At 38.9% G+C, this 26,257-nt stretch overlaps 1 protein-coding gene and 3 non-coding genes across 4 annotated transcripts in view; all 4 read left to right on the top strand.

The window, feature by feature from the left end:
* Nucleotides 1-15,943, top strand: part of LOC108672170 — a 79,872-nt gene extending 63,929 nt beyond the window's left edge. Inside the window, exons 10-28 of the mRNA XM_018159797.2 lie at nt 2,394-2,625; nt 2,901-3,091; nt 3,668-3,814; nt 4,292-4,419; nt 5,038-5,164; nt 5,864-6,003; nt 6,683-6,833; nt 7,054-7,191; nt 7,478-7,552; nt 7,898-8,070; nt 8,574-9,313; nt 9,939-10,099; nt 10,281-10,424; nt 11,565-11,684; nt 11,801-12,019; nt 12,366-12,762; nt 13,519-13,708; nt 14,178-14,358; nt 14,647-15,943. Of these exons, the coding sequence (XP_018015286.1) occupies nt 2,394-2,625; nt 2,901-3,091; nt 3,668-3,814; nt 4,292-4,419; nt 5,038-5,164; nt 5,864-6,003; nt 6,683-6,833; nt 7,054-7,191; nt 7,478-7,552; nt 7,898-8,070; nt 8,574-9,313; nt 9,939-10,099; nt 10,281-10,424; nt 11,565-11,684; nt 11,801-12,019; nt 12,366-12,762; nt 13,519-13,708; nt 14,178-14,358; nt 14,647-14,808 (3,816 nt within the window). The 3' untranslated portion in view covers nt 14,809-15,943. The remainder of the gene's footprint in view (nt 1-2,393; nt 2,626-2,900; nt 3,092-3,667; nt 3,815-4,291; nt 4,420-5,037; nt 5,165-5,863; nt 6,004-6,682; nt 6,834-7,053; nt 7,192-7,477; nt 7,553-7,897; nt 8,071-8,573; nt 9,314-9,938; nt 10,100-10,280; nt 10,425-11,564; nt 11,685-11,800; nt 12,020-12,365; nt 12,763-13,518; nt 13,709-14,177; nt 14,359-14,646) is intronic.
* On the top strand, nt 731-847 carry LOC125177555. Its single transcript, XR_007156557.1, has one exon. It is a non-coding gene; the product is annotated as a U5 spliceosomal RNA (small nuclear RNA).
* On the top strand, nt 1,629-1,740 carry LOC125177564. The gene has a single exon (XR_007156566.1). It is a non-coding gene; the product is annotated as a U5 spliceosomal RNA (small nuclear RNA).
* LOC125177556 lies at nt 1,828-1,944 on the top strand. The gene has a single exon (XR_007156558.1). It is a non-coding gene; the product is annotated as a U5 spliceosomal RNA (small nuclear RNA).
* Nucleotides 15,944-26,257: the final 10,314 nt, after the last annotated feature.

Below are 26,257 nucleotides of genomic sequence, written 5' to 3'. Positions count from 1 at the left end.
ACGCACAGCTGTTGAGAGGAGTTAAACCAAACTTCGTGCAGCAAAAACTGCGCGAAAAAAAATGATCTTCAGTGCTCGAGTATTTGCAGAACTGATGCATCAAACTTTACTTGGAGCTTTTAAGAAAAAGAATACTTAGAAATATTGAAGTAGAACGTAATGACTGAAATATTTTAAGGTAAATATCGCAAATTCTAAACAGCATATTTAGTTTTTCCTAATAGTTTTGAATTCGTAAGAAGCACGATTATCCCTAACCTATTATATATTTGTTATAAACAGTTTTTATGTGAATTTCTATGTTTTTTTCGTATGTAACTATTTTTGGCCAATTTGTCAAGTAGGTAGTTGTTTTGAAAGCTCCATTCTGGGATTCTGTTAAGAGAGAACTTGCAAGACTTTCAATTCCTATATTCTGTTTTGACGGCATCTAAATAAATGTTGGTTGTCTTTGAATCGTCCGATTGATGTATAAACTAAAAAGACTAATTCAATGTCATACCTAAGCTGCTTGCCACTGATAGAATTTTTTTTGCCACTTTTACGCGGACAGCATCAGAACTTTATTTTCCTTCATGCATCCTTTCGTCATATATCAAATCCCTACTTCTACTTAGTATGTTTGGCTTTCACTCCTAGCTCGACATTTACGCTAGTCTCCGTTGGGATGTTGATTTTCTCCCAACATGCTCAGTGGTGCTGGGCCGGGGTCCACCAGTTGCTGACACCATTACTCTGGCTTCCCTTCAGAACGAATAAATCTTTCGCCTTTTACTAAAGATTTCCGTGGAGGGGAGCAACTCAATGAGTCTATAACAATTTGTTTGAGGCTTGCATCAGCAAGCCAAAATCAACTCGATTCACATTATGCCATAAGATTGCTTTGATCTCACTACCCTTCAGCTTCGGAGTGAATTTGTTGAACACCTCAGAGTTCGCTATAAACAATGGAATTATTCAGTCACGTTTACAGGATGCAAAGTTGACGAGACAAATTTGACTACATTTCTTCCTGCGAGATCTGGTAAAATCCTCCCGTGGTTGAGCTAACTTGACTTTTTATCAACGCTTTAGAGTTTAGATAAACCAAATGATATGGCAATGTAATACGGAGGATTAGTATGTCTGGCCATTTTCTAAGGTACTTGAAAATGGCCACATGAAATATTTATTGATATCTACAACAGATGTTATTGGCATGCATAATTCACATGTGAATTCATGCATGTTCGTTTTACTTGGAAATTTTTTCTTGTAGATATTTGAAGTTGTTTCAAAGCAACAGGAAATTTATTTCTACTAAAACCTACCAGAATTTCCATCCCATTATATTTCCATCCCTGATCTTACACGATCCGGATTTTTTGTTTTCTGGAAACCGAGCGATCGACGGCTAAAAAAGTAAAGACTAGGTATTGTTTGCCGCTGATCTGTTGATAATTACTTGCTATTAGGTATACCGTCAGAGCATCATATATTATCCTGTATCCCTTCTTCATTAGATCATATTAGACCTACTTCGTCTGACTGGAACCCAGGTCGACATATACGCTAGTCACCGTCGTAATACTGATTTCCTTTCAAGTGCTCAGTGGTGCTGGGCCACGGTCCACAAGTTGCTGACAGTATTACTCTGGCTTCCCTTCAGAACGCATAAATCTTTCGCCTTTTACTAAAGATTTCCGTGGAGGGGAGCAACTCAATGAGTCTCCCTACTTTATCTCATTTGATTCCAAGTAGACATATATGCTAGTCACCGTCGTAGTGTGGATTTTCTCTCCACGTGCTCAGTGGTGCTGGGCCGGGGTCCACAAGTTGCTGACAGCATTACTCTGGCTTCCCTTCAGAACGCATAAATCTTTCGCCTTTTACTAAAGATTTCCGTGGAGGGGAGCAACTCAATGAGTCTTTAAAAATTTGTTTGAGGCTTGCATCAGCAAGCCAAAGTATCTTGAAATGATCTTTGTCAAGTAATAATATTTTATACATGTTGATAAAGCCAGAGCCTGTCTTGCACAGAGCTTATTAGTCTTTTGTGTGTTTTTATTAGTTTCTTTTTCCATGTTCTTCGTTTTTTACTCTAGGCTTCCGTGTAGCGAGCAAATTTTTAATATAATAATTCCAGCCTTTCTATAACAAACCATTAATGTTCGGAAATTATCATCTGTTTCTTGTGACTGTCGTTGATTTAAATTTTTATATTGCCATGGACTGGGGGCAGCCATCATCTTTTGCGTATTTTCCAATGGGTTTAATTTTCAGGCCATTGCTACTATCTTCATCTTGTCCGGCTCTATGGTGTTTTGCTTGAGATTTCGAGGCCATGAGTGGCCTTCTGTCATATTTAATTTGGGTGAAGTTGTTACTTAAGTATTCAAATTTTTTCTTCTCAGGATGAAAGCTCTGGCAACAAGACACCTCTGCGTCAGTTTTTCAAGCCCGAGATGACGATGGGACAAGAGGAGTTTGTGGTGCTTACAAGCTGTGACTCTCCTCACCATTTCCACGTTGTATTGGACGGCCCCGATAACTCGGATCAACTTGACAAGCTGCATCACTCACTACAAAAGTTCTACTCATCGCTTCCCAGCCTCACGGACTGGATTATTTTTCTGCCCAAAATTGGTTAGTGTCAACTTTCTCCGTCGCAACTGTAGGAACGCAGGTGCACGCTCATGTTTGTATTGCATGCACTATGGTGTATCAGAACTCAGTGTTAGTGTATACATTTTTATATTCTTCGAGATGAGTGACGATTCTTAACTCTCACCATGCCACGTGTCGATATTTGTATCCATGTTCTCGTGTCGAAAAAAAAAACGTTTTATTTAACCTTCACAATGTCGTGTCGATATTTGTATCCATGTTCTCGTGTTGAAAAAATAGCGTTTTATTTCCAGGAGAGGCGTGCGTAGCGAGGTCCTCGGTGAATGGACTGTGGTACCGCGCCCTCATCGAGGGGATTTGTTCTGTTGTCGAGCCTGGCGAGTTGTTCGTCAAGGTCTTCTTCGTAGACTCCGGCCGACGCGAGAGTCTCCGCTACAATCAGCTGTGCAAGATCCGAGACTCCTTCATGAAATTCCCTGCTCAGGTATTCAAATCAATTATCCAGTGATTTTATTTTTAATACAAGTCGAAATTCCAATCCTAATATAAAATTAAGTTTACATGCTCACTGGAATAGTAATTAAAAGCGATCAAAGACTATAAGTGCCTTGTTATGCGTTTTAATTTAAGTATGCAGTGCTCGAAAATTTTTTCTCATTTGTTCACAGAGAAGCTTCGTATTTTTGGTCAATTTAAGTTGCTTATGTATAACTTTAGGTCACTTATCAAGATGCGCTTTGATTGTTGCTAGATGCTGTTCAAAGAGGCCGCTTTAGTCGTTTTCCTAGGGAACAGTTTTGTGTATGTGTATAATGATTTTCAAACTTGGTTGTATTCGAATGATGATTTCCATGCATCTGAATAAATTATTCGCATAATTTTTAACTGTAGATTTTTCGCGTTTTTTGTATAGCTGATCATCCCGCTCTTAATTTTATTTACTTTCATTCGTAAATAATAGAGTAAAATTACTGTTGAAAAATACGATCTTTTTTTTGCATGTTGGCGATACGGCTGAGCGTTCGTTTGTTTGAGTCGTAATTATAAATGCTTCTCCCAGGCTATCACGTGTCACCTGGCCAACGTAATGCCTCTCGAGGCCGTACCTGAGAACGAAGACTCCGCCAACCCAAGCTTCTGGAACAAGGAAGCCAAGGAGATCGTCGATGCCTTCATAGACACACTGACTGACAGGCAATCTTATACTGTGAGAAATGTCGAGTTTTCATTTCAGTGTAGTTTTATATTATGTTGTCTTATACCAGTGAAGAAAATATTATAATTCCAGATTTTTTACTTAGTCATGAATCAATAGGGTTCCATGTTAGTTTGGTGATGAGAGATTTTATTTTATGAACGTCGTTCCTATTACTGACAACCGGATTTTTTTGCGAGAATTTTTGCAGCTTTCATTACAATTCGATTCTTTGAGTTGCAACAACCGTAATTGACTATTTATATATGCATTCCATAATTACTAGTGGAATTTAATAATTAGTTTGCTTCAGTTCAACAATTTGAGACTAGTGGCGTGAGACCGTGTTACTTCAAACAAGGCCTTTCTCGAATGCAATTCTCTCCTAATGTTTTTTTTTACAGATTCTCGATCCATGCTCCTCGTTGGTTAATTTCTTCATCCATGCAGCGCTTATAGCACATTTAATTGCAGTTTAACATGTTACAGGCGACATTCCATGGAGTGGATAACCACGGCGCCTACTTGGTGAATTTGATTGTCCATGCTCAGCCTCAGAGCTCCCTGGACCTCGCGAACCATCTCGTCCGCTTGGGACATGCCCGCCATCACTTCAGGTCCGCTGGGCACTAGAGTCTTGCTCTGGTATTTTCGCTGCTTCTTATGTCATGCGAATTTATTGCGACACACGATTCCTCTCTTCTTTGGGTCGTGTGTGAAAAACTTCTTTGCTTTTTTTTTGTTCATGCCGTGTATTAACTTCACCTCTAATCAGCCAATTTATTACTATGCCTTTCTGAGGTCTATTTGATTATCCATCTTTTTCCCCCTGTTGTTTTAATCGCACGTTGTGTTATTCATTCCCCCCTCTTGGTCATCAGCTTTCCTGTGTGTCATTGGCATTATCGTCTTTCTTCTCCGGTCATTCCGTGTATTAATAGGGCGAAATATTTTCACCTCGTAGCCCGTTGTCGAGAGTCTGAAGTCCATTTGCAAAGCGTGATGAAGAGTATGACCAACGAAGCATTTGACTGAACAAATTCTAATTATTTCACAGAAACCTAAGTGAACAAACACAAATTACTTAACAAACACGAGACTTCTCAATGTCATGTTGTGGTTTTAAGAGAATCAGATGCCGTCAGTTCTTGATTACCTAACGTTAAAATTTTTTTTTTGTTGTAGTTGTGCAGCAATATATTCTATCATTAACTGAGCGTTGATAAACTGAGCAGTTGGGAGCCGTCCACAAACGAGGTCGCGGGGTTGGACGGGCAGTTGGTGTCCCGCTTGAACACATTCATCAGCGACACCCAACGCACCGGCAGCATCGCCGGACGGATGGCGCTCGCCCCCTTCAATGTATTCCAGCCCGTAGTTTTTTTTAATATTTCAGGAGTTTCTGTTTTCATTCTGACAATTTAGAATTTTAAATATATTTACTTAAATTTAGTCCTGGGGATAATGATTGGTTTAAAGAACGTATGCCATTGACATGATTGAAGGCCTGTTGCTCTGTAACGATCGTAATTTCTGCATTAGATGCCCTCTTAAAGACATACACGTCGTTCCTTATTGTTAATGGATATTTCCTGGCGGGATAAATAAATACGTAAGTTTAACTCGTATTTTTGAACAAGAGTTTTCCCGTAATCAGTGCTAATGTTTCCTTTCTTTTAGAAAAAAGAAATGCGTGAAAGGCGAGGCATACGTGATATATTCCATTCTTTTTACATGTGAAACATTGAAATCTTCGTGCCTCAGTCTTTCTGAATAATCTATCAGAATGAAAGATGGCTGGTTTTCCCAACGTGTGCCAGAAAAGTGTAGGGTCGCATCTAACTCGTGCAAAATCTTCGTGACTTCCTTCTTTACAGTTGTTGCGATCCTTTCAGTGTGAATTTGAATAAGCGATGTAATGCGTGTATTTTGACCTGTCTGTACCAGGGCGGTCGCGTGGTGAGCGACGTGATGTAATGCAAGTATTTGACCTGTCTGTACCAGGACGGTCGCGTGGTGAGCGAAGTGATGTAATGCAAGTATTTGACCTGTCTGTACCAGGACGGTCGCGTGGTGAGCGAAGTGATATGCGAGCCTCCGATCATCGGCACGCGCAGTGCCATCGGTGTGGTGTACCTCAGCGTCATCTCGCCGTCCGCTATCTTCCTCAGACTCAGATCTCGCACGCATCTCTTCAACAAGTCTGTTCAAACGCTCTATCTTGTTCAAATGAATTGTTTAATCTGATTTAGTAGTAGTGAAATTCGGTTATTTTCTATAGGTATACTTTTTTTATCATTAAAATCCAGCTTTGTTTATCTAATGCTGAAGGTTGAGCTGTCAGCTGTTAGGTTAGCCAGGCAGTTGATCCGATTCCTTGATGTTTTTATCACTTCGACGATTTTTTAGTTTTTGGCCACGACTATTCCTGACTAAACGAGAACTCAGTAGCTAAGCCAGTCAAGTTACTCTTTATTTGACCAAATTACTCCTCTCGTGGCATCCGCGTAACTCGCTTGATTTTTATCGATGAGATAAATTTATTCTTTAATGTCATGATGATACTTCGTACATTTCGTCGGCGCACAAGTGTCAATGGGCGAATGCAATAGGAAGTTTATTCAGCTTTCATGAGTGACGCAAAATTTGCTAATCAATTTAGATGATAGACGAGACTGGAAGGTATGATTAGCAACGGATATTTTGTTGTCAACTGCTAAGCGTCGTTTTTTCTTGCTGTTGAATTATTGTGTGTTACCAAATATTTTTTTTTGTGAAGTTTTGTTTGTTGGTGTTAATCTTTTCTGAAAACATTTACATATGTGATTTATTACGGTACTATATGCTAATATTTAGCTAAATATAATGATTATTTCGAAGGCTGCAGAGTGAACTGGATTCTGCTTTGGACGAGGCAGCGGGCGTGGAAGGCACCCCACTTGCAGGCAAACTTTATCTTGCCGTCTTCGATCGTAAGCCGTACCTGGCCAGAGCCAAAATTTTGGAGCTTCAGCAAGACTGTAACGTGAAAGTGAGTGTCTTCTGTGATGTTGCGTCACTCTGAACTCCAAGTTGCAAGTATTATATACGAAACAGAGTCAATTAGTAATTATTCTTCTAAAACTGTCCATGTATCTAAGTTATACTGTCTTCTCGTAAGGTAGTGAAATATCGATAGCTACCGCTCTTATTTTGGTATTTTGTTTAACATCAGCATTATCTTGGCGATAACGAAAACTGTTGCTCGCCAGGTTCTGCTTGTGGACTGTGGGGAGCTGGTGAGCGTTCAGGCCTCATCGCTGCGGGAGTTGCAGGCTCCTCTGGCGGCCATCAAGCCCATGGCATTCCTTGCCTCGTTGCATGACATCGTGGCGCCGGGCGATCAGCAAGTAATTAACTAATTCCTCCGTCATTGTTCATTAATTAGTCATTAAGTAATATCCATCTTCGTGTCAGGTATTTAACCAAAGATATTAAAGCAAATTCAGTATTCTTCTCCTCTACTTATCCTGTGACAATAAAAAAAAAAAAAAAACGATCACAGTCATTTCTGAATGTTGTCTTTTTTTATCAAAGTAATTTTGGTAATTATCAAACTTTGCTTTATTCAGCAGTGAAATAAAAAAGCTCGATTACAATAACTTTACACTTTATTATTTCTTTATCTCCCGATAGAAGTGGCCGTGTACCACCACAGACGCTCTGAAGGACATCCTGTCGTCAGTGTCGAGCCTCTTCGTCCTGAAGCAGGTATTGCTGCTCACTGCCTCTCTCTAACATAATACAACTTTCAACTTCCATGCTTTGATATATTCACAATTTTTCTTTGTCGAATTTTGACTCATTACATGACTCCTTTATTACTACTGTTTGGCCATATTTAAAATTTATTTAGTGTTTTAAATACGAAGTTATCGATATGTTTCTAAATTTTCTTTGTGAAATGTAGCAAAGAGATCCCGTTTCTTGTCGTTATATCGACTAGGGGTTTTTATTTTGCAAGAAAAGAGCTTGATAGGTGACTTATCTCGATTAAGCGTGATCAGCACTTGCATTTGATGCTGTATAGAGCGATGACCAAATATGTCTCGGCAGGGAAGTAGCTCAAGATGCACTGAGCTCTATCGGCTCAAAGTGATTCCCGTGTCGCTGTGGTACTCCGCGTCGGTCATCTCTGGGGACCCTGGCCCTCCCAACGCGGCTGCCGTCACTCACCGCATCTCCGTCAGCCAGCAGCTGCTGCAAGCTGGCCTCGCACTCCGCCTTAGGTTCTTTTGCCTTATACAATATCTCCTGAGTTGTGTATTCTGATTGATGTTAGGTTCTTTTGCCTTATACAATATCTCCTGAGTTGTGTATTCTGATTGATGTTAGGTTCTTTTGCATTAAACAATATCTCCTGAGTTGTGTGTTCTGATTGATGGTCTGGGGAAAATCGGTTGCCATGCGTTGTCAGTTTAAGTGCAATAGCCGTTGAAATGCGCGTGTCTTTTTTAAAGCGTTTTCATAAAGTATGTTCTTGAGAAAACGAAACCCGCTGATACTAAGAGTGTGCACTGACTCCATCTATTTAGCTCTTTATTTATTCTTTGATTCCATATATTTAGCTCTTAATTTATCTCAATTTTGATCAAAAACTTGATAGATAGCATTATTTAACATAGAAAAGATGCGTATTGGCTTTCCCTGGTGATAAATTCTCAGTGGATATTTAGTTTCTAACATTATCCATTATTTTTTTTGTTTTTTATCTTACGTTTTTGTCTTTCAGGACTCATGAAAACGTGAAATCAGCAGATGGAAGCTATGTGGCATCTGTCATTGACTGCAACGAGATGGAGACGAAGAATCCTTTTTCACCTCTTGAGTGCGGAGCAGTTGGCGTGGGCAGTGCTGATCCAAATGACTGCGTGTTGCCGGAGTCAAAACAGGTGGACGATCAAATGAAAAATGGAGCTGGAGGATCTTTCGAGGAAGAATTTGACTCATTTCTAAGAGACCAGCGCTTTGAAAACAAGGGCTCTGTTAATAATACTCAGGCCAATGATATAAATTCTGAAAAACGTGGAAATGAGGAAGCTAAGTCTTCTTCTAGCCAACTCGATCTGGTTCCAAAAGCCAATAATCTTTCCGATATGTTTTCTCACTCGCATCAAAATTCGTTCCGTCATGATCTGCAAATAAAGAAGGGAAAAAGTTCCTCTTATCCACACAGAACTTCAGTATCTCTGAGGTACGACCATGAAATTTCTGAAGAGTCAAGTCGAAACGCAGAAAATCGCGCAGACGTTTCTTTGTACTCCGAATCGAACGAACCCCTAGACACGACACCAACCGCGGTGCATGATGTCCAGGAATATTTTCGTGATGGAAAATCTTCTGACCGAAATGAGGGTGCACTTTCGAGTAAATTTCAGTGGCTCCCTAATCCTGATCGCTTGTCAGGCAGTTTCTCGGCCATCCCGACGTACGTAGATGTTTTTGGACGCATCCATCTGCATCCCGTAAAAAGTAAGTTCAATTAAGAAAGCTTAATCTAGCCTTCCAGTGGAAAGTAGGTTTAATTTATAGTATAAAATGCTTTTTCCAAGAATTCACGTAAAAACCTTTGAATAGGAATATGTTTGTTGTCTGTTGATTTTTGAAATTTAATATAAAATAAACGTAAAAAGTAAGTACAATGGAGTTTCAGAGCGTCCGTCAAAGAAAATAATTTCCGGAGATCATTAGCTGAAACGAAAAATTAAAAATTACGATGATGTTTTGATGCTCGAGTTTTCAATAAATTCATCATCGTCTTGTCTCCAATTTTACTAGGAGTCTAATAATGATAAAGTACGCATTAATGTGCGGTAAGCTCACTACTTGGTTTCAAATGGACTTAGCCGTTAGCACTGTTGGTATATCACGCTTTGAAGCTTTCTTTAAACATTAATTTACAATGGAGCGCAAAGCGACATGGCGGTTTTATTTTACTATTGAAATTAAAAATGACAATTTACAGTGATATGTACTTTTTATTGTGAATTGCAACATGCTTAATATTCTTTTCGCCTATTTGTCTTTAGGCTCGACTTTTCTATGTCCTGACCTGATATAAAAAAGCGTACGTATTTCCTCGTGTTCAATGCTGCAGGTGAGCATTGCTTGGAGTTACTTCGGGACACTCTACTCACGCATTTCCGTCACTCTTTTCCTGAAATGGCGAGTGTCAGCCAAAGCAATCTCAAGTGTGGTGACGACCTTGTCGCCCGCTACGAGTCTGACTACTCCTGGAACCGGTGTACAATAGTTGAGGTGATTACAATTCTATAATTGGTCTCGTCACAGTGATTGTGCATGATCTAGGTTCAGCGTTGTTATGGCTAGCTATTGGTTTAGCCTTTTTAGCCATTTTAGTTCAAGCTTCTCACCGTTTCTTGAGAGAATTGTGTGCAGTGTGCATTTTTTGCGGCTATTTTTAGTGCATTTTTTCTAGATTATGAACGACGTTGAAGTTGAGGTGCTATTTGTGGACTACGGCAACAAGGAGGTGGTGAATGTGAAGAACCTTCGCAGGACCCAACTGTTCGCCAACCTGCCCATCCAGCGACACGTCTGTACGCTTGCAGACGTTGAACCTGTAAGCAACACGCGTCATTAAATCTTTTGTAACTTCACACTATGATAATATTATTTTATAATATAACACCTATGCCCAGTACAATATTAACTCAGTACTTAACACCCTAAATTTCTGGACATCGGGAGGTCACTATGCGATCGGGATATTATGCGTGGAATTTCGATTTTGGGTTGTAAAATGTTGTTTTGTTTAAAGATAATTTTTGTAGCCTTATTTACGACTAACCTTAACCACGTTAACGAAGGCATGCTCATGAGCACGACATTCTTGTTGTGCCGTGATCAACTTGGAGTATATCCATTATCTTTTTAAAACGTAACGGGTACGATTCAATGCTCAGTTAAACATGCGCATTCATAATTCGAAGCCCTTCTGCAGTAGGTTCTTGATTTTCTAATATTACGAGCCTTTTCATAATATCGGATCTCTTGCCTCATGAGCTCCGTGCATGACATACCGCCAGTCCTCGCAACTGTGTCTTCAAATATTATTCCGATCCGCTTTCATTGAGCCACTTTCGTTGACCAGCCCTCATTAGGATCTGATTGATCACCTCGGCTGCGATGTATCCCCACGCTTCCAGAGGTCTCTGATACATCAATAATGATCTTGATGCTCTACGGTCCTATACCCATTATTCAAAAAACGCTATGCTATGCCCCATTCCTTGGAAAAGCCATGCTTTACCCTCGTTCCTTGAAAATGCTAAACTTTAGCCCTATTTCTAACAAGGCTCTGCTCTACCCCATTCCTGTAAAAGGGTTATTATGTACTTCTATTGCGAAATTGGCTTATGATGTACCTCAATTGCTCAAGAGCGCTATGATATATTCTCAATCCTCGAATGAGCTTTGTGAATTGCTCCGTTATACTAAAAGAGCCATGAAATTAGTACCATTCATCAAAAGGGCTATGATCTAACCGCATGCATTTATTAGGGGCTATTAAATACGCTAAGACTTTTATAGGGGTATTTGCACAGACGTCTGCTTTCCCCCAGTCTCTGATATATCATTGATATGCCTTTTGACTGCACTGTTCTGGATTTTCATTGTATTTTTGTGCACCATTGGACGTCCGTGGACACCGTAACACGAACCTGAAAATTTATTAAATCTGCAATCGTTGACGTTGCAGGACAATCCTTTGGGCAAGTGGGAGAAGACTGTGCTGGACTCCCTACATGTCTACGTCGTGGAAAAGACTTGTCGTGTTACAGTTGTTTCCGACTATGACACTCGGACCGATTTTGCTCAAGTAAGTTTATGCTTACGTGTTCTATGCCTGTTATTTAGAATTCCATGTGATTTTTAAAAATTGTTTTATCATCTAGTTCGAGTTGAGGGGAAAATTATCATGAATATTCTTAATAGATCGATCTGGTGGTGGAGCATACGAATTCGAGTGTGAGCAACTGGCTTGTGCAAGGTATCAAGAAGTGCAGATGGTCGATACAATCCAGCGTTGGAGCAAGCAGTGGCCGTAAGAAGAAGAGAAACAAGGGAAGAAACACCGGTGTCGTGGCTGCTCAATCCCGCCCCTGCAATTCTGCCCTCATCCAAATGCAAATGAGAGATGCTTCGTACTCAGCCGTGAGTCATTTGGTGTTGGATGACCTCATAATTCAGTATGTGCCTTTAAATAAACCGTATTGTATGGTTTGACCGTATGTAGTATTCAATGTTCATTGCTCTTCGGAATAAGTATATTAATTTGATGGTAGATATGTCGGATTCAGTCTTATTCAGTCTTATTCGAGTTCCGACTGAGTGGTAGTTTTAAACTATGATGAGGATTATTGGCCACCAAAACTTGTTGAGTTATTAGAACTTTGAACTTAATCATCAGGCATCTAATTCATGTCACATGTATTCATCCTAGGCTTAGACGTTACTCCCCAAGTTTCGCTGTATGCAAACCTAATCTAAGAATTGGCAGATGGGGCTTTCTGGACGATCTGATGAATTCTCGGATAAGGCTCCTCCCGCTGTGGAATTGCCCCCTCTACCCCTGCCATCTTGCGGCATCATCTTTCCTGTGCATGTATCGGCCTTCGTCAAGCCTGACTCCGTATACATCATAATGAATTTCCCGGACTTGGCTAAACCTCCCAATGACCCCGACTATGTTGAAGCTGTCTGTGCGATATTAAGCAACGGTCCTCCCCCACATGCTTGCCCTTACGAGAAGGTGGAAGACGGCAAATCTGACTTTTGCTTGGTTTGCGTTCAGTTTGAGCAAGCCATACAGCAGAAATATTTCCTGCTGTATCAACTCGCGTCAAATCTGCAACTCAACGCCGTACGGCTTCCCGCTGTAACTCGACCGGCTGCAGGTTTGGAAGAATTTTAGTAATTCTTTGTCAGGTTGACTTGATGCCATTCTGATACACAGTTCTAGTTTTCAAGAAAATAAAAGATTTTTTTTCCTTAAAGGAAGAATTATTTGTGGTTTGAGTAATATCGTCGTTTGAGGAAATTGGGATTTAAATTGCACTTTAGTTGAATTTTTGAAAGTTGATTCCTAATTAAAATTGTTTGGTTGGTAACTTTTCATAATTTGATATTTTAGCGTTACAGTGTTTCATGTTTACTCATTTGTTATATTTATTTATTAAGTGGTCTCAATTTTTTTTGCATTCAATGCGGTGCACAATTATTAATCTGCAGTTTTTTTCTTTTCAAAACATAATTTGCTGTCTTAGAATCCCTGTCAAGATATAAGTAATTTTTAATATTTATTTCATGTGATCGTCGATTTACGCCTAACTTCAAGTCGCGAAATAAGCGTTCAATGCGTCTTTTTCTAGCTTCTGGTTCAAAGAAAAATTTTTTGTTTACCGCATAGAATCTGAATTTCCCAGAGACGGTAAATTTTTGAGACGGACTACATAATATGAATAACTTGCTACTTTTTGTTCATTTTTGAAGAATTGGTGGTTGTTCGTTCAGTCTCGTTGAATTTTAAAAACTTTGTATTTCATTTTCTTTTGGTATTTTGTGATAATTGTCGTTACTTGTGAAAGGATAAGAATGATAACTTTAATGACGAACTGTATCTGAATAATTTAAATCAACTATTTGCGTTGTAGGTCACATTTGCTTGGCGTATATTAGCCACTCTGAGAAGTGGCAGCGCTGCCAGATTCTTGCCGCTGTGGACATCGAGGAGCTGCAACCTGATCAGCTCCGAGAAAACGAAATCAGCCCAACGGAAGAGTCGCCACTCTTCAGGGTCTTCTTACTCGACTTCGGCTCTGATGTCATTGTCCCTCTAGCTCAGTATGTCATGAGCACAGCCTCACTCACAAGCCTATCAATATAATATTACTCTTTATAGAAAATATACAGAATAATGGAGAATCTGCTGCTGGCTGGGTCTGCATTCTTCTCGGTTAATCACAGATACTTGACTTAAACTATCGTCTGCGCGCGTTTGTTACACTTTGAATCGCTTCATTTTTATTACTATTATTTTTTCACATAATAGATTATACTAAAGACCTCTTATTTCGAAGTCTTTTGTTTGCGCATGCCTATTTATTACATAAATCTTGCACCAGTTACAAGCACGTCATATATTTTCTCCATAGTTCTAGTCCATAATCTAATTAGTGATGGTTTTTAGTGGATGGTGATGGGATTCTTGCTATGCTTATTTATTTAAATAACATGTGTCGCGTATAACAATCAAGTTTTTGTAAACACATTATTGCATCAATTACCATTGTCGGTAAATTCTCAATTATAGAATGCGTGTGCTGCCGCGGGAGTTAGCCGACATCCCTGCCCAAGCTATTTGTGTGCGTCTTCACGGAATAAGCAACGGTGCTGGCCCAGACGAGCCCTGGGACTACGAAACCTCGAAAAAGATGATAGAGACAATCTTTCCAGCTTGTTTGCCTCCCATTTATGCCATCATCGTCAGTAAGGTGACAAAGCTAACGTAAATACTGTACCTTGAATGTGACAGCAAAATGTGTTAATCAGCTGTGCAAACTTGCGATGTGTTAGCTTCAAAAAAAATTTATCGATTAGATCTAGAAACCTAAACTTTATTACTGTTACTTTGTGTCACTTATGGGCTTGGATATCTTGAATAACATGGATCATTAAAATGCATTGACGGTTATTTTCGTTCTTGGCTTTCTCTAGGGATAGCACGCGGATGTTTGTGGTTAAATATGAATGAAACCTATATAAAATTTTCGTCTGGGCAGCCTGCTGACAGTCCTATAGAGGTGGAGCTGTACCAGTCCTCATCCCAGCACTTCGACCCAAGAAATCTAAGCCTCGTCTACCAGCCTCTCATTGACGCTGGTCTTCTCGCTTACCATCCTGGTCGTGCTGAGCAGCTTGGCACTCCCAACTCCAATCACTGAATTCGTCTTCTTGCCACCGCCCTGCTGACTATAGTCATACATAAAATTGGATTCTTTGACGGCGGCTTTTGAACTTTGCTTCTATTAATTTTTGAAATAACTTTAAGAATAATAGTTTTAGCTAGGCACAGGGACCAAATGTCCTGCCTCTTTTTCTGCTGTGAAGACGTAAGGTTCCACATGCAATTTTTGTGGAAGATCGAGTTTGCCTTAGTTGGTGTAATTGTTTCACCTTCATCATCTTGAGAGTATGACTGTTGACTGCAGAGTTCGTCCACGACTGTCAATTAGGTGACAGTGGTAATCATGAAAGCGGCGTATGATCATTTCTGACGAGCACGAAGAGTGTTAGTATTTAGTACATTTGGGAATAATTCAGACTTGATGCACTCGAGTATGACTGGTAAACCCTTATGATTTTGAGTACAAATGGTACCCACTTGAAATGTTATGGTTCATTTAGGTAGCAGTTGTCCTGAGAACAACGTTGCGCATTTAGACTGCTGGAGTTTTGAGCACAACTGGCACAAGCGGGCGACTGATATCTTGGGTGCCACGACCGGCCGGCGCTCCAGCAGCCTTTGGACCTAGCGCACAGCTGACACTTCAGTGTTTCGGAAACACAACAGTTGGTCCTGACGGTTACTAAAGAATGATCTCTGCCTCTCAATTTGTTTTCTCGGTTATTACTCTTTAGCTAAGTTTGTTTTTCGCTAATGAATTTGTTGTTTCTTTGTGATTCATATCACTAAATAAGGATATTTTGTGTTCTTTGATTAAGAAAGGAATACCTATTGCATCCACTGATGCATCTCTGCCTCATTTTTTTTTCTAAACGCATATATGAAACTTTTTCTTTAGGTGTTGAACAGCCGCTGAACACTAAAAAACTCACTCTGGGTGACGCTTCCTGGAATACAGGATATATTTTCTGAAGAAATTACTCGTCAACTTCAATTTCTTGGATTTTTTCAGTTGAACCTATTGCAGGGCCTTAATTTTTGCTTTGAAAGGATTTTGACGTAGGCATCGATCGATTATGTTTGATTGTTCAATGCAGTGACGTGTTAATTTTAGAAAGCTCACGATGTCTTCTATTGTTTAATGCAGTAATGGATTAAATTTAGAAAGCACACATTGTTGTCTGTTTTACCTGTGAATCTACATAATATACAATTTATTCACTTGACTGTGAATACTCTGTAAATCGTCCGAACCTTAGAGTGGAAGTTCTTGTTTAAGAAGAATTGAAAATTATTTGTGAACGTTATTGACAAAGATGTTGTTTTGCTTACTAGATTAGATCACTATTGCCGCAGAATTGAGATTTCTCGAAACGGAATGATGAACTTCAGCACCTGATGATGCATTATTTAAATTTTGGCGGTAGAACGTGAAATGGCTTAAATTTCATGTCCTAAGTGAATTACGCTAAATGGAAGTGCTATGTGTTCGGCATTACCGCTAGGGACAACAGATGTGCATGCCGTACGACTGTGTTCAGGTGTGCTGGCCACTGACAGTTCACTCGCTCCGTTCGTCAGGCGCTCAGTGTATTGCTTGCCGGGTTGAGGGCGGGTGGCAGTGTTGTGCTCTTAAACGACATGAGCACTCTTCTCAAGTGAAACTTGTGCAGTGACCATGTGCCGAGCTATGTAATTATGGTGAAGTTATTGTGTGAATAGTGCCCTTTGGATTTTCACAATCAACTCGTCTTTGAAGAGAGGTGAGGTTCACACGGAGGTCGCAATTCCATGCTATCCGGAGCCAGCAGTCCGCTCGTAGTTGCTCTTGCAGGTACAACATGAGCCGTGTTACAGTCTGGAGTAAGCCGGTCGCATTCGCCGTAACAGTCAATAATTAGCTATTTATTCAAACTTCGATTTTTTTATCGTCACGATACTCCTAAAATGATGCGGCAGAGAAATTTTAATGTGTCGATAGTATCACCACATGGATCAACTTGTTAACTTTTTTCATCAACATCGACAAATTCAATATCAACTTTTCGGCGATTCTTTTCTGAGCGTGTAGACGTTTGAGTTTCAATTACGGTACTTGATATTTTCTGTTAGGGGCCTATTTTTATCCATTATATTTTTTAACCTTTCCTTGCGTCAACTGCAAGACGCATAAATTTAGGTAGTGTGCATAAATTTAGCTAGTAGTATGGTTTGTGTAAATAAACTTTAAAAATAGATGAGGCTGCGCAGTGCTGCTACGTGCATGATGTTTGCATACAGGGTTGCACACCTCGGCGCATGATGTGAGAGTAAGATGTCCAAAACCTGAAACTTTTTCTAAATGAACATCTGTATTAAGTAATGGAACATTATGCTATTTTTTCTCCTTATAACTTTGCTCTAGGTTAGCATTTTACCGATCACTTGAATCCATTCAAGCCACTCATTCAAATGAAAAAGCCTGACTAAATGTGTTGCTAGATTAACTATCTTCCACAGAGTTATTATCGTTATGTTATTTTTCCTCAAATAAAATAAAATCATTTTGTAAAATGATGCCACATTGGAATCGGCAAACTGATATATTTTAATTACTATTTCTTGTCATCAAGGATGAAGCAAAACATTGGTGGTGTTTTCTTTAAGGAACAGTGCCAATGCAAGACATGTTAAATGAAAATTCGCAAAAATGAACGCCTATGTCCAATTGCTACCAACTTATGAGACAGGTACCCACACTATGTCAGATGTGGTTAAAAGCGCTAAATGAACAAGTATTCGTTAAACTCGATTGAAAATGATTAGGCAATCTAAGTTTTTCTGTGCACCTACACGTATAAAAAACGAACTTTACGAAAGCCCAAACGGAATACTGCAGATGATACGCAGTCTCTAGGGTTAAAACTTCACGTTATTTAAAAAAAAACGTTACTAATAATCCAGACAAGACCGACCGTGGTCAGAGATAGAGAAGAGCGGCTGTGTAGGGGAGCTATAACGGCCTCCGTGTGGGCGATGCTGGCAGCCTGGTTCTCACTGACCGCAGGCTGCATGAACTTCTAGACGTCTGTTCTTTTGCATCTTCTCACGTTCTCCTCTTGGCTCGACACTGCCTTATCTTCCAGCTTTAGCGGTGCTTTCATATGCGCTTGAAAAGATTTTTAATAAACAAAGATAGAATTGGCTTATTTATGGTCTCAGTGGTCTTCTGTCTGTCCTAGCTGTCCACATACGAATGCAAATTAATTTTTTTCCCCGTGACAGGAGCTTTATTTTCGGTTGCTGTTTTGCTGGTTTTTCACTTTCTTAAACTGAACACGTGATTTTCCACATTGATTTTCATCTGTGAAGCTTTTCTAATTTTTTTTTCATTAAAAACTGGTCGTGCTTTATTGAAGACTTTATCTTGCTGCCGTTGATTCTTGCAATAAATTGTTGTATTAAAGAACTCTATATAAAATTTTCGCAATCTCATATTTTTTTTATTGTTCACCGGCTAATGATTTTGCCCCTGGCAGCTGAGCTCGACGTTACTCTCTCATTCATTTCATTCGTTATTAACATTTGATTTCTCTTTGAGAATTTATTACTTAGAAAATCTCAAGAGTATTAACGATGTTTTTATTAAAATCTTTCGGAAACTTGCTGCTCCTTCAAAAATGGGCCATTTAATTGTGCTTAACTTGTGCTTTTAACAGTGTTTCAAATGGGTCAATGGTTAAAACAATTGGTTGAAATTGGCCCCGAAAATCGGTTAATTTGGTGAGCATTTTCTTGCCTCTATAAGTTCTTGGTTAATTTGCGTTACAAGTAAAGTTTAGTTAATAAGTTATTTTTTTAAGCTGTACTAATCGCCTATTCTGTTGAATGTGTGAGACTGTTCGGTAATTCAATTTTAGTAGGAGTATTAATATTGTAGCGTTTACTTAATCTAGAAAACTTTCACTTGATGGAGAAAAATCTTGACTCGAGCCAGTTTTTCCGCCGAAATGACAAGTTTAAACGCTCACCGCTAAACCGTATAGCCTAAGATTGCACGGTTACGCAGACCTTGTCTAAACCACTCCACCTTCATGTCAGGATCTGCTGCTACTTGCTGCTTAACATCTCGTACAAACGTTTTCTTTGTCGATGTGAAAGATGAACAATCGAAATGAGTAGTATCTTATTGAAAACTGCGATCGGTCAGATTTACACTTATTATACATGTATTTGAATGCGTTTTTAATCAAATTGCTTTGGGGATTTCTCGTGACGGCTGTGGAATTGAGTATTTTCACATAAACAGGAAATTTTCAATAGGATTCAATTGAATTAAATTCAATTTCAATTGGCCAAATTCTTAAATTTTTCTAATTGCATAAAACAGACGTTAGTATTTTTATTATTATATGAAAATAATTTTATTTTAAAATTATGATGGAAAAATGTATCGTATCTAACGTATCAAGAAATTAAAAAAAAATTTTCATTATATAAAATGATGTCCTTCCTATCCCTGTTATTCTAAATTTTACACAGCTTATTTCTAAGCATAAATGAGTCTTGGATTTAACCTGTCAAAGATTAGGTACTCCATGAACTCGGATCGCAAAAACTAGCAGACACGTACCTACGGTGCTGTGCCTGTTATAAGGAACTTGAATCGGTCCCGTCGAATGCAATTGCAACTTGGTATTGTTTTTCATTTCATGTTTAAGCAGTTGTAGGTTTAGCTATCCACCGAGCAAGTAATCCCGATTCTTGCTTCACTATCTGCAACTCATCAGGGGCTGGATGATGAGCAGCAATGTCTGCTCATCGCTCGACATTATTTTCTTACGTCAGTGCACACATGACACAATTCTAAAACAAACCTGTTTTACGGCTTTCTTTAATAAAAGATAAGACTGTATAACTCAGTAACACTGTCTATGAAATTCTCAATATTACTGGATTCGAAATAATTTTTTAGTTACCTTTTCGATTTTACGACTATTGGCCGTCAGGGCACAACTTTAGATCTGTGCAATAAAGACAAAACAATCACGTTGAATCGGCTACGAACACTTCATCGTAAACCATATTTGACTAATACAAATACAATTTCTTGATGTTGGGGTTATAAGTGAAAAATTGAATTCCTTAAATTCGATGACTAATTAAACTAAAACGTTGTTTTTCAACTACTAAATCAACGAGGATAATGCTACTTACATTTTAAAGATGAATATAACAGTTATTGAAGTAATAGCACGCAACTTTTGAGTTTAAAAGTATTAATAATAAACGCGTAAACTGTGGGCGAGCAGAAACAACTAACTCCTCATCAGCCATGCACTGAGAATGCAGCTAAATAAACGGACGTTGATGCATAGAATTTGATTGCTGATGTCTAAGGCCTATTCCTCATCATAACCATGGAAAATATATACTATCTAGATCATCGTAAGTGTCCGGAAAAAATATTTTGCTCCGGGTAACTGTGGAACTATTTTATGGAATAATTTGCCACCGTATTTTTGATAACATGATTATCGTGGTTCGAACGGTTATTAGCTTCCTATGCTAGCAGATCATCTGTAGCAAAACTTTGTAAATCCTGTCATGCATTTCATTGATTGAATTGAACAAGAATTTCAAATAGTTGACACTTAACTGACAGTAGAAGATGCAAACAATTTGTGAGTGCGGTTTTTCTCTTTAATTTAAATCGAACTCTGAGAGCTCAGTAGAAGAATGTAGATCAGAGCGGAATCCATTCAATGTTGCTTTCTGCGATCATTTGTTCATGATGTCCTTGCTATTTTGAATTTGAGGATCTCTGTTTACGTTTATGAAACGCGGGAATGACCTCTAGGTCCTTTTGATTTTTAGTCTAGCTATGTTCAACCATTGAACAGGATCCCAGTATAAGTCTGCATACCTGAGCTGCTGCATAGGCGTTCCAGGATTGTACGAAGAGCCTCGCAGCGACGCTAGCGTGAGGGGTGGGGAGCTGTCGCCCCGCTCCGCTGACCGCAGCCGCTGCTCCGTTACGCACCGCCCCAGGGAGGCAGGGAGTCGGGGGCTGGAAGATGAGTGTGTTGAGGACGCAGCAATTTTTAGGTTAAGCTTCATGAGCGTCTTAGCTTTTGCTGATGTTCCTCCCTGAACTGTGTCACAGATTTCGGTCATTTGTGCTGCGCTCGATATTCAATTTATCCGATCCAAGAAACATTCTCTGGCAAAATTGTTCATTGTGCTCACCATCGAAACTTATCATCTGACCTTCAGGACGTCGTTGTACATTTATAATGGCTCCTTCCACCTAGTTTGAGCTTAGCTAGTATTTTACAATAAATCATCTTTCAAATGAAATAAAAAATATGGTTTCCTCATTACTCGTAATTCTTTGGTCTCCATCAGTGCATCGCCGTTCTGCAAACTTTTCACAGCTGCTATACGCTTCTAGATTGTTGTTTCAAAATTCTCTCGTTGTGCACTGACTTCTCTGGTGTATGCTAGATTGTGATCGAGATGATTAAATTTCATACGCCTCCGCCTCATAGCTGGTCGAGCTCATGCCGTACGTACGTTTTGCGTACGTACATGCGTGTAATTTACACATCGTATATTATTAAGGCCTCATACGCCTGCGCTCATGGCTATATGCATGAACGAAGTGCGCGTAATTTACACACCGTATACACGTCTATAATTGGAGCTTCATCTATCGGCACTAGTGACTTCATACGTTAGATCTAGCGGTTAGACCGACGTACCCGCTACCGGTGTACCCTTATACAAGTCTATAATTACAGATTCATCCATCGGCACTAGTAACTACATACTTTAGACCGACGTATACGCTATTGGCATACCCGTATACACTTTCATAATTATATCTTCATCCATTGTTGCTCCTGGATTCATGCGTGTGATCGACTTGCGCTTATTATATTCCAGTGTTCACGCAAATAACTGGGGGCTTCAATTCCATCGGCGTTTGACGCTAGTGTGTCAACGTCCATTAGGCATGGTTTTCATTTTAATTATCAAATAGACCAGCATCCGATTATTTTTTTATTAATTTTTTTCACAGGTTTAACGATTTCAAGTACCTACATTTCAGGATTCGTTCGAGCTATCTTTCATGCAAAATGTATAGGTATACATCGATTAATTTCTGTTGTTGGAATGAAATGAGCAGTATATACGGATGCCTTGATGACCTTATCTCGTAACAATTGCAGAGTTCTTGAAGCAAAGTAAATGCTCCGCATACAACGAAATTTTTTAGGCCTTGCAATGAGTGCAAACTTTTTCGTGTGTCGTTCACGTAATTTGGATTTCAGAAGAAAGCCGACACCAGTGGCACTTAGTTTATTCGTTAAGACCATGAGATGGTTAGCATGCAGTTTCCAGGTCTTCGTTCCGCAGGCCGCTTTCCTGGGACGTGAGAAAGGACAGCTCTAGATTGCCTGGGATTTCTCTGCTTCTCTATTATTTAATGACATTCCTATGTCGACTGGTGGCTATGACATTAAATAATTTGGATACTTGTCTTTTAAATTATAATATTCTTACTGCTTTGAGGAGCCTAACTTATATTGATGTACCTTATTCCTGATACAATTCTCGTAAATTTGCACATCTTGCTTAAGAAGGGTCTTGTCTCAGTTTTGGTTAAGACTCACATTTTCTTATGTTTCTGCGATTCGAAACCATTTACTGATTGAACAGGACGAAATATACGCCCTACTTTGATTTACTTACTTTGTGTTGTACGTTATCGAGGAGCATGGAAAGGTTAGCATGAATATGCACTATTAACAACGTTTCTCCTTCAAGCTGAGACAAATTTTGATGCATTTACTTCATCGCTCTCTTGCCTCTCACCGAGTGAGTAAAGCAAGCCATGCGTGTATCAGCTGCGTGATGCCGTTCACTCGTGTGTCTTTTAATTGCCTGCTTCACTTTTGTATTCTCTCTACGTTAGCTCAGAAGGATTTCTTAATCATAAGTGAAGTGAGCTCATGTGCGGTTCTCCGCCCTACTAACCTCATGCAGTCGTTCCTTGCGTCTCTTGTTAATTATAAGAACTGTAGACTTTAGCGAGTGCGTGCTGCTCTTAGCCGCAGTTGTTCATTATACCTTTTTAATAATTATATTTAGCTGCCAATACATTTGTAATTTATAATCCAGCCAATTTAACCTGATAGGAGTTATTTATTATCCGTTAGCTAATGGAATAGTGTTAATGAGCCTTCTTAATATGGGATTTCATTAAAGAGAATTATTCTTCTAGGACATGTTGCTTCCATGTATTGCAATCTCAAAGCATGTATTGATGACGCATTTTCTGAGATAATTAAGTTTACTTTCGGAAGGTTACATGTACCAAGGTAACAAAATGATTCCCCTTAGTTTTATTTTGAGATGATTTATCACCATTTATTATGTCCCCTTTCATATCCTTGAGCAGCGCAGTGCATGTGCGGTTGAGTCGATCGGTGGTTGACGATTCTTCAGCACCAGGTATAGCCTTGAGCGGCTCCGTACGTAAACCGTCCGTAACGTTCTCTTGACATAGTTCTCTATTACTTCTTTACACGTCTCGCAGTGTTAATGAATTCGAGATTTTTTGTCACCATTTGTTACAAGTTGGATCACTTAAAGCCTTGACGTACTTTTGGTTAAAATCATGAGGGATTCCAGCCTTATTCTCACGGTACACGGGAAGAAGAGTGTGATCTCAACTGATACTAATACTTTCACAAGTATCTCTATGAATTTTCTGTGATTTGTGTGACTTGTTCACATTTATTTATGCAGGTCATGTGTGCCATATGACATTAATTATCAAGAGGCAATGTAAATTAATATTAATAATCACGTGGCAATGTAATTTAACATTTCGGCGGCAATATTTGCCATGTCGAGGTTTGATAAAACGTTTGCAATGCATCACTGTAGTGAATGCAATGTTGAATTTTATAAAAAAAAAGAATTATTATAATCATGAAAATATTTGTGCTAGAATGTACTGGACTAACTGGAGGACATGTGAGCAAAATTTTGTGTCAATTTTTCGACTTCTTAGAGTCTCATTCCAAATCTTTGGACTATTGCTGCGTATCATAGTTAACTATTCACTACATGATTAAGAATCCTATTTTTCAACCTTAAATATCGAAAAGTACAAAAAATGCTCAAACAACTTATTTTTTATGACAACAATGTTTTCGTCTTTTTGCATGGCCTTGAGAAGGAGCAGAGTTTGATCACTGCCGGGGTAATGCGTTGGAGCGGCGGAACTCTAATTTGAAATGTTGGTCACGTTCTGTTCTTTCTTACTTCGGATTAAATGACTGAAATGAAAATTCGGTAATTGTCTCGCTGTTGGAAAGTCGGAGAATATTACAATACTGGATCTGGAATGATTTTTTTAATTTACTGGATTCGTGGAATCGTATTTTACGAGTCTCATGCAAAATTTTTACCAAAAAACCTTGGAGCTCATTGTCCTCGGGATTGGTATTATATTATGTACCTCAATTCACATTGCATCAAATCACTTTTTCTCTTGTCTAACAAATTCTCTTTGAATAAAATATTCAAATTATTAACGATGCCATTAATTCAATGGCTTGTGGAGATGAAACCTTCGTTTCCAACGAGATGTAAACAAAACCATTAGAAAAAATTATAAGTTGTAATATATGTTTACAGCGATAAAATTGCAGTCCATCGTGTTGTTCAGGAAACAATTTCTTGCTAAAAATTTGCATCCAATATTTTTTTACATTTTCTATGAATTTATCGTTTAGTTTTAGCTGGAGCGACACGCCTGTCTTTGTGAACTGACCTACAATCGATCCCGCGCGACAAGCGAAAAACAACGCTAATGGATCAGCTAAAGCTGCAACGAATTCTCATTGAAAATGCGATCCGTCCCCCTCATGTATATTAATCACATACATGGTTTATTCAGGATGCGTTTTGAAAGCCATTCTATCTAATCACGTTGAAAATTTAATTCAGTGCAATCTGACGCTCATAATTTTGTACACATCGATCAGATGGAAATTTATTTCACTAATGCATTTATTGCTTCAATGCTACTCTAATTACAAAATTTAAAGAACAAACTTTACACATTAGCCTCACTGAACTAGTCAATTGCGTTGATAGTCACTGTTGCTTGAACCTTGTCACTGTCAGGCTGGTTCAAGACGATTGTCCCGTGTGAATCGTGTCTTCTGATAACAGGTAATGTTGTGGCTTCTCTGGGGAAACATTCGTTCTACGCTGTTACAATATAAGGGGAATTTTTCGGAATAAATCTATTTGACGCCTCGTTGTCACATTGTCGTACGTTTAATAAGTGATCTTGTGTTTTTATAATTTTGCATATTTTAAGAAACAATCCTGTTTATAAATAGCTAACAAAAGTTTGTCACTTTTATTGATTTTTGACTAGACGTGCATTTCAGCTCCTTGCAGTTTTAACGATATATGTACCCCAATTCTAAGCGGCTGTTACTTTATACCTACGAGAGATGAATGAACTCCTTCAAAGTATAAGCTGTACAATGATGTCCTAGTCATGAAAATCACAAATATCATGATCCAGGTTATGATTTATTTTTAATTACAAAATATAAGTCCTTTGTAAGGTAGACTCCGCTTCCTGGCTGAGTTTTGGAGACGTTTTGATATCCTTATGGACATCAATAATGGTTTATGTTTGCTACACGCTACTTACTTTGTGAGGTCTACCTATAATATTAACCCAATTGTTTCCGCTTCAATTTCTTTCCAACACTCACCCCATGCAGTACGTTCAATTGAGTTTATTGTTAATGGTAGGGAAAATTGGTGTTCATTCGCATAATGAGATTACCATGAAAGTGGAACCATGATTCATCAATCAAAAATCAATTACAGTTGTGAAGGTTACTCAGTACAAATTGACATTGCGTTAGTATTTTCAAATTTTGCCACCTGCACGGTATTCAGACGGCTGGAGTCTTGACTTTTCCGTCGATAATCTGTTCGTTTCAGTCTACAGGAGGAGAGGTCTATTACACTCGACTGGAGAAAAGGTTGAATATACAAGGTCGTGTGTTCTAACCGAATTGCATCGACCAAGGAAAACAGGTTGCAAAATTTTGAGTATCGAAAAGTATCGGTATACTCTAAGTAATCTAATAAACTAACTAGGAGTGAATAACTCCTACCTTACGTATTCCTGCGAGCACGCTCTGCTCCGACGTATGGCGATTGCTTAACGATCTTCTTAGGTAACGTCTCCTGCTGCCTGAAAGTAGTTGGCCAACTTTTTATGGAGGTCGTGACATTAGTATTTTGATCCTGCATCATGATTGCGATAGATAACTGCTGAATATTGCAATGCACATCGTGCTCCATAAATTCTGTGGATGGTTTTAAAGCAAACATTTAGATGTTGATGGCAGTTTGTCTTGCAGGAATTACTAAATAATAATTAAATCTTTCAAATT

This window comes from Hyalella azteca, unplaced genomic scaffold (genome assembly GCF_000764305.2).
Source record: "Hyalella azteca isolate HAZT.00-mixed unplaced genomic scaffold, Hazt_2.0.2 contig3150, whole genome shotgun sequence".
Classification (NCBI taxonomy): domain Eukaryota; kingdom Metazoa; phylum Arthropoda; class Malacostraca; order Amphipoda; family Hyalellidae; genus Hyalella; species Hyalella azteca.
This window is presented reverse-complemented; position numbering and strand designations above follow the sequence as displayed.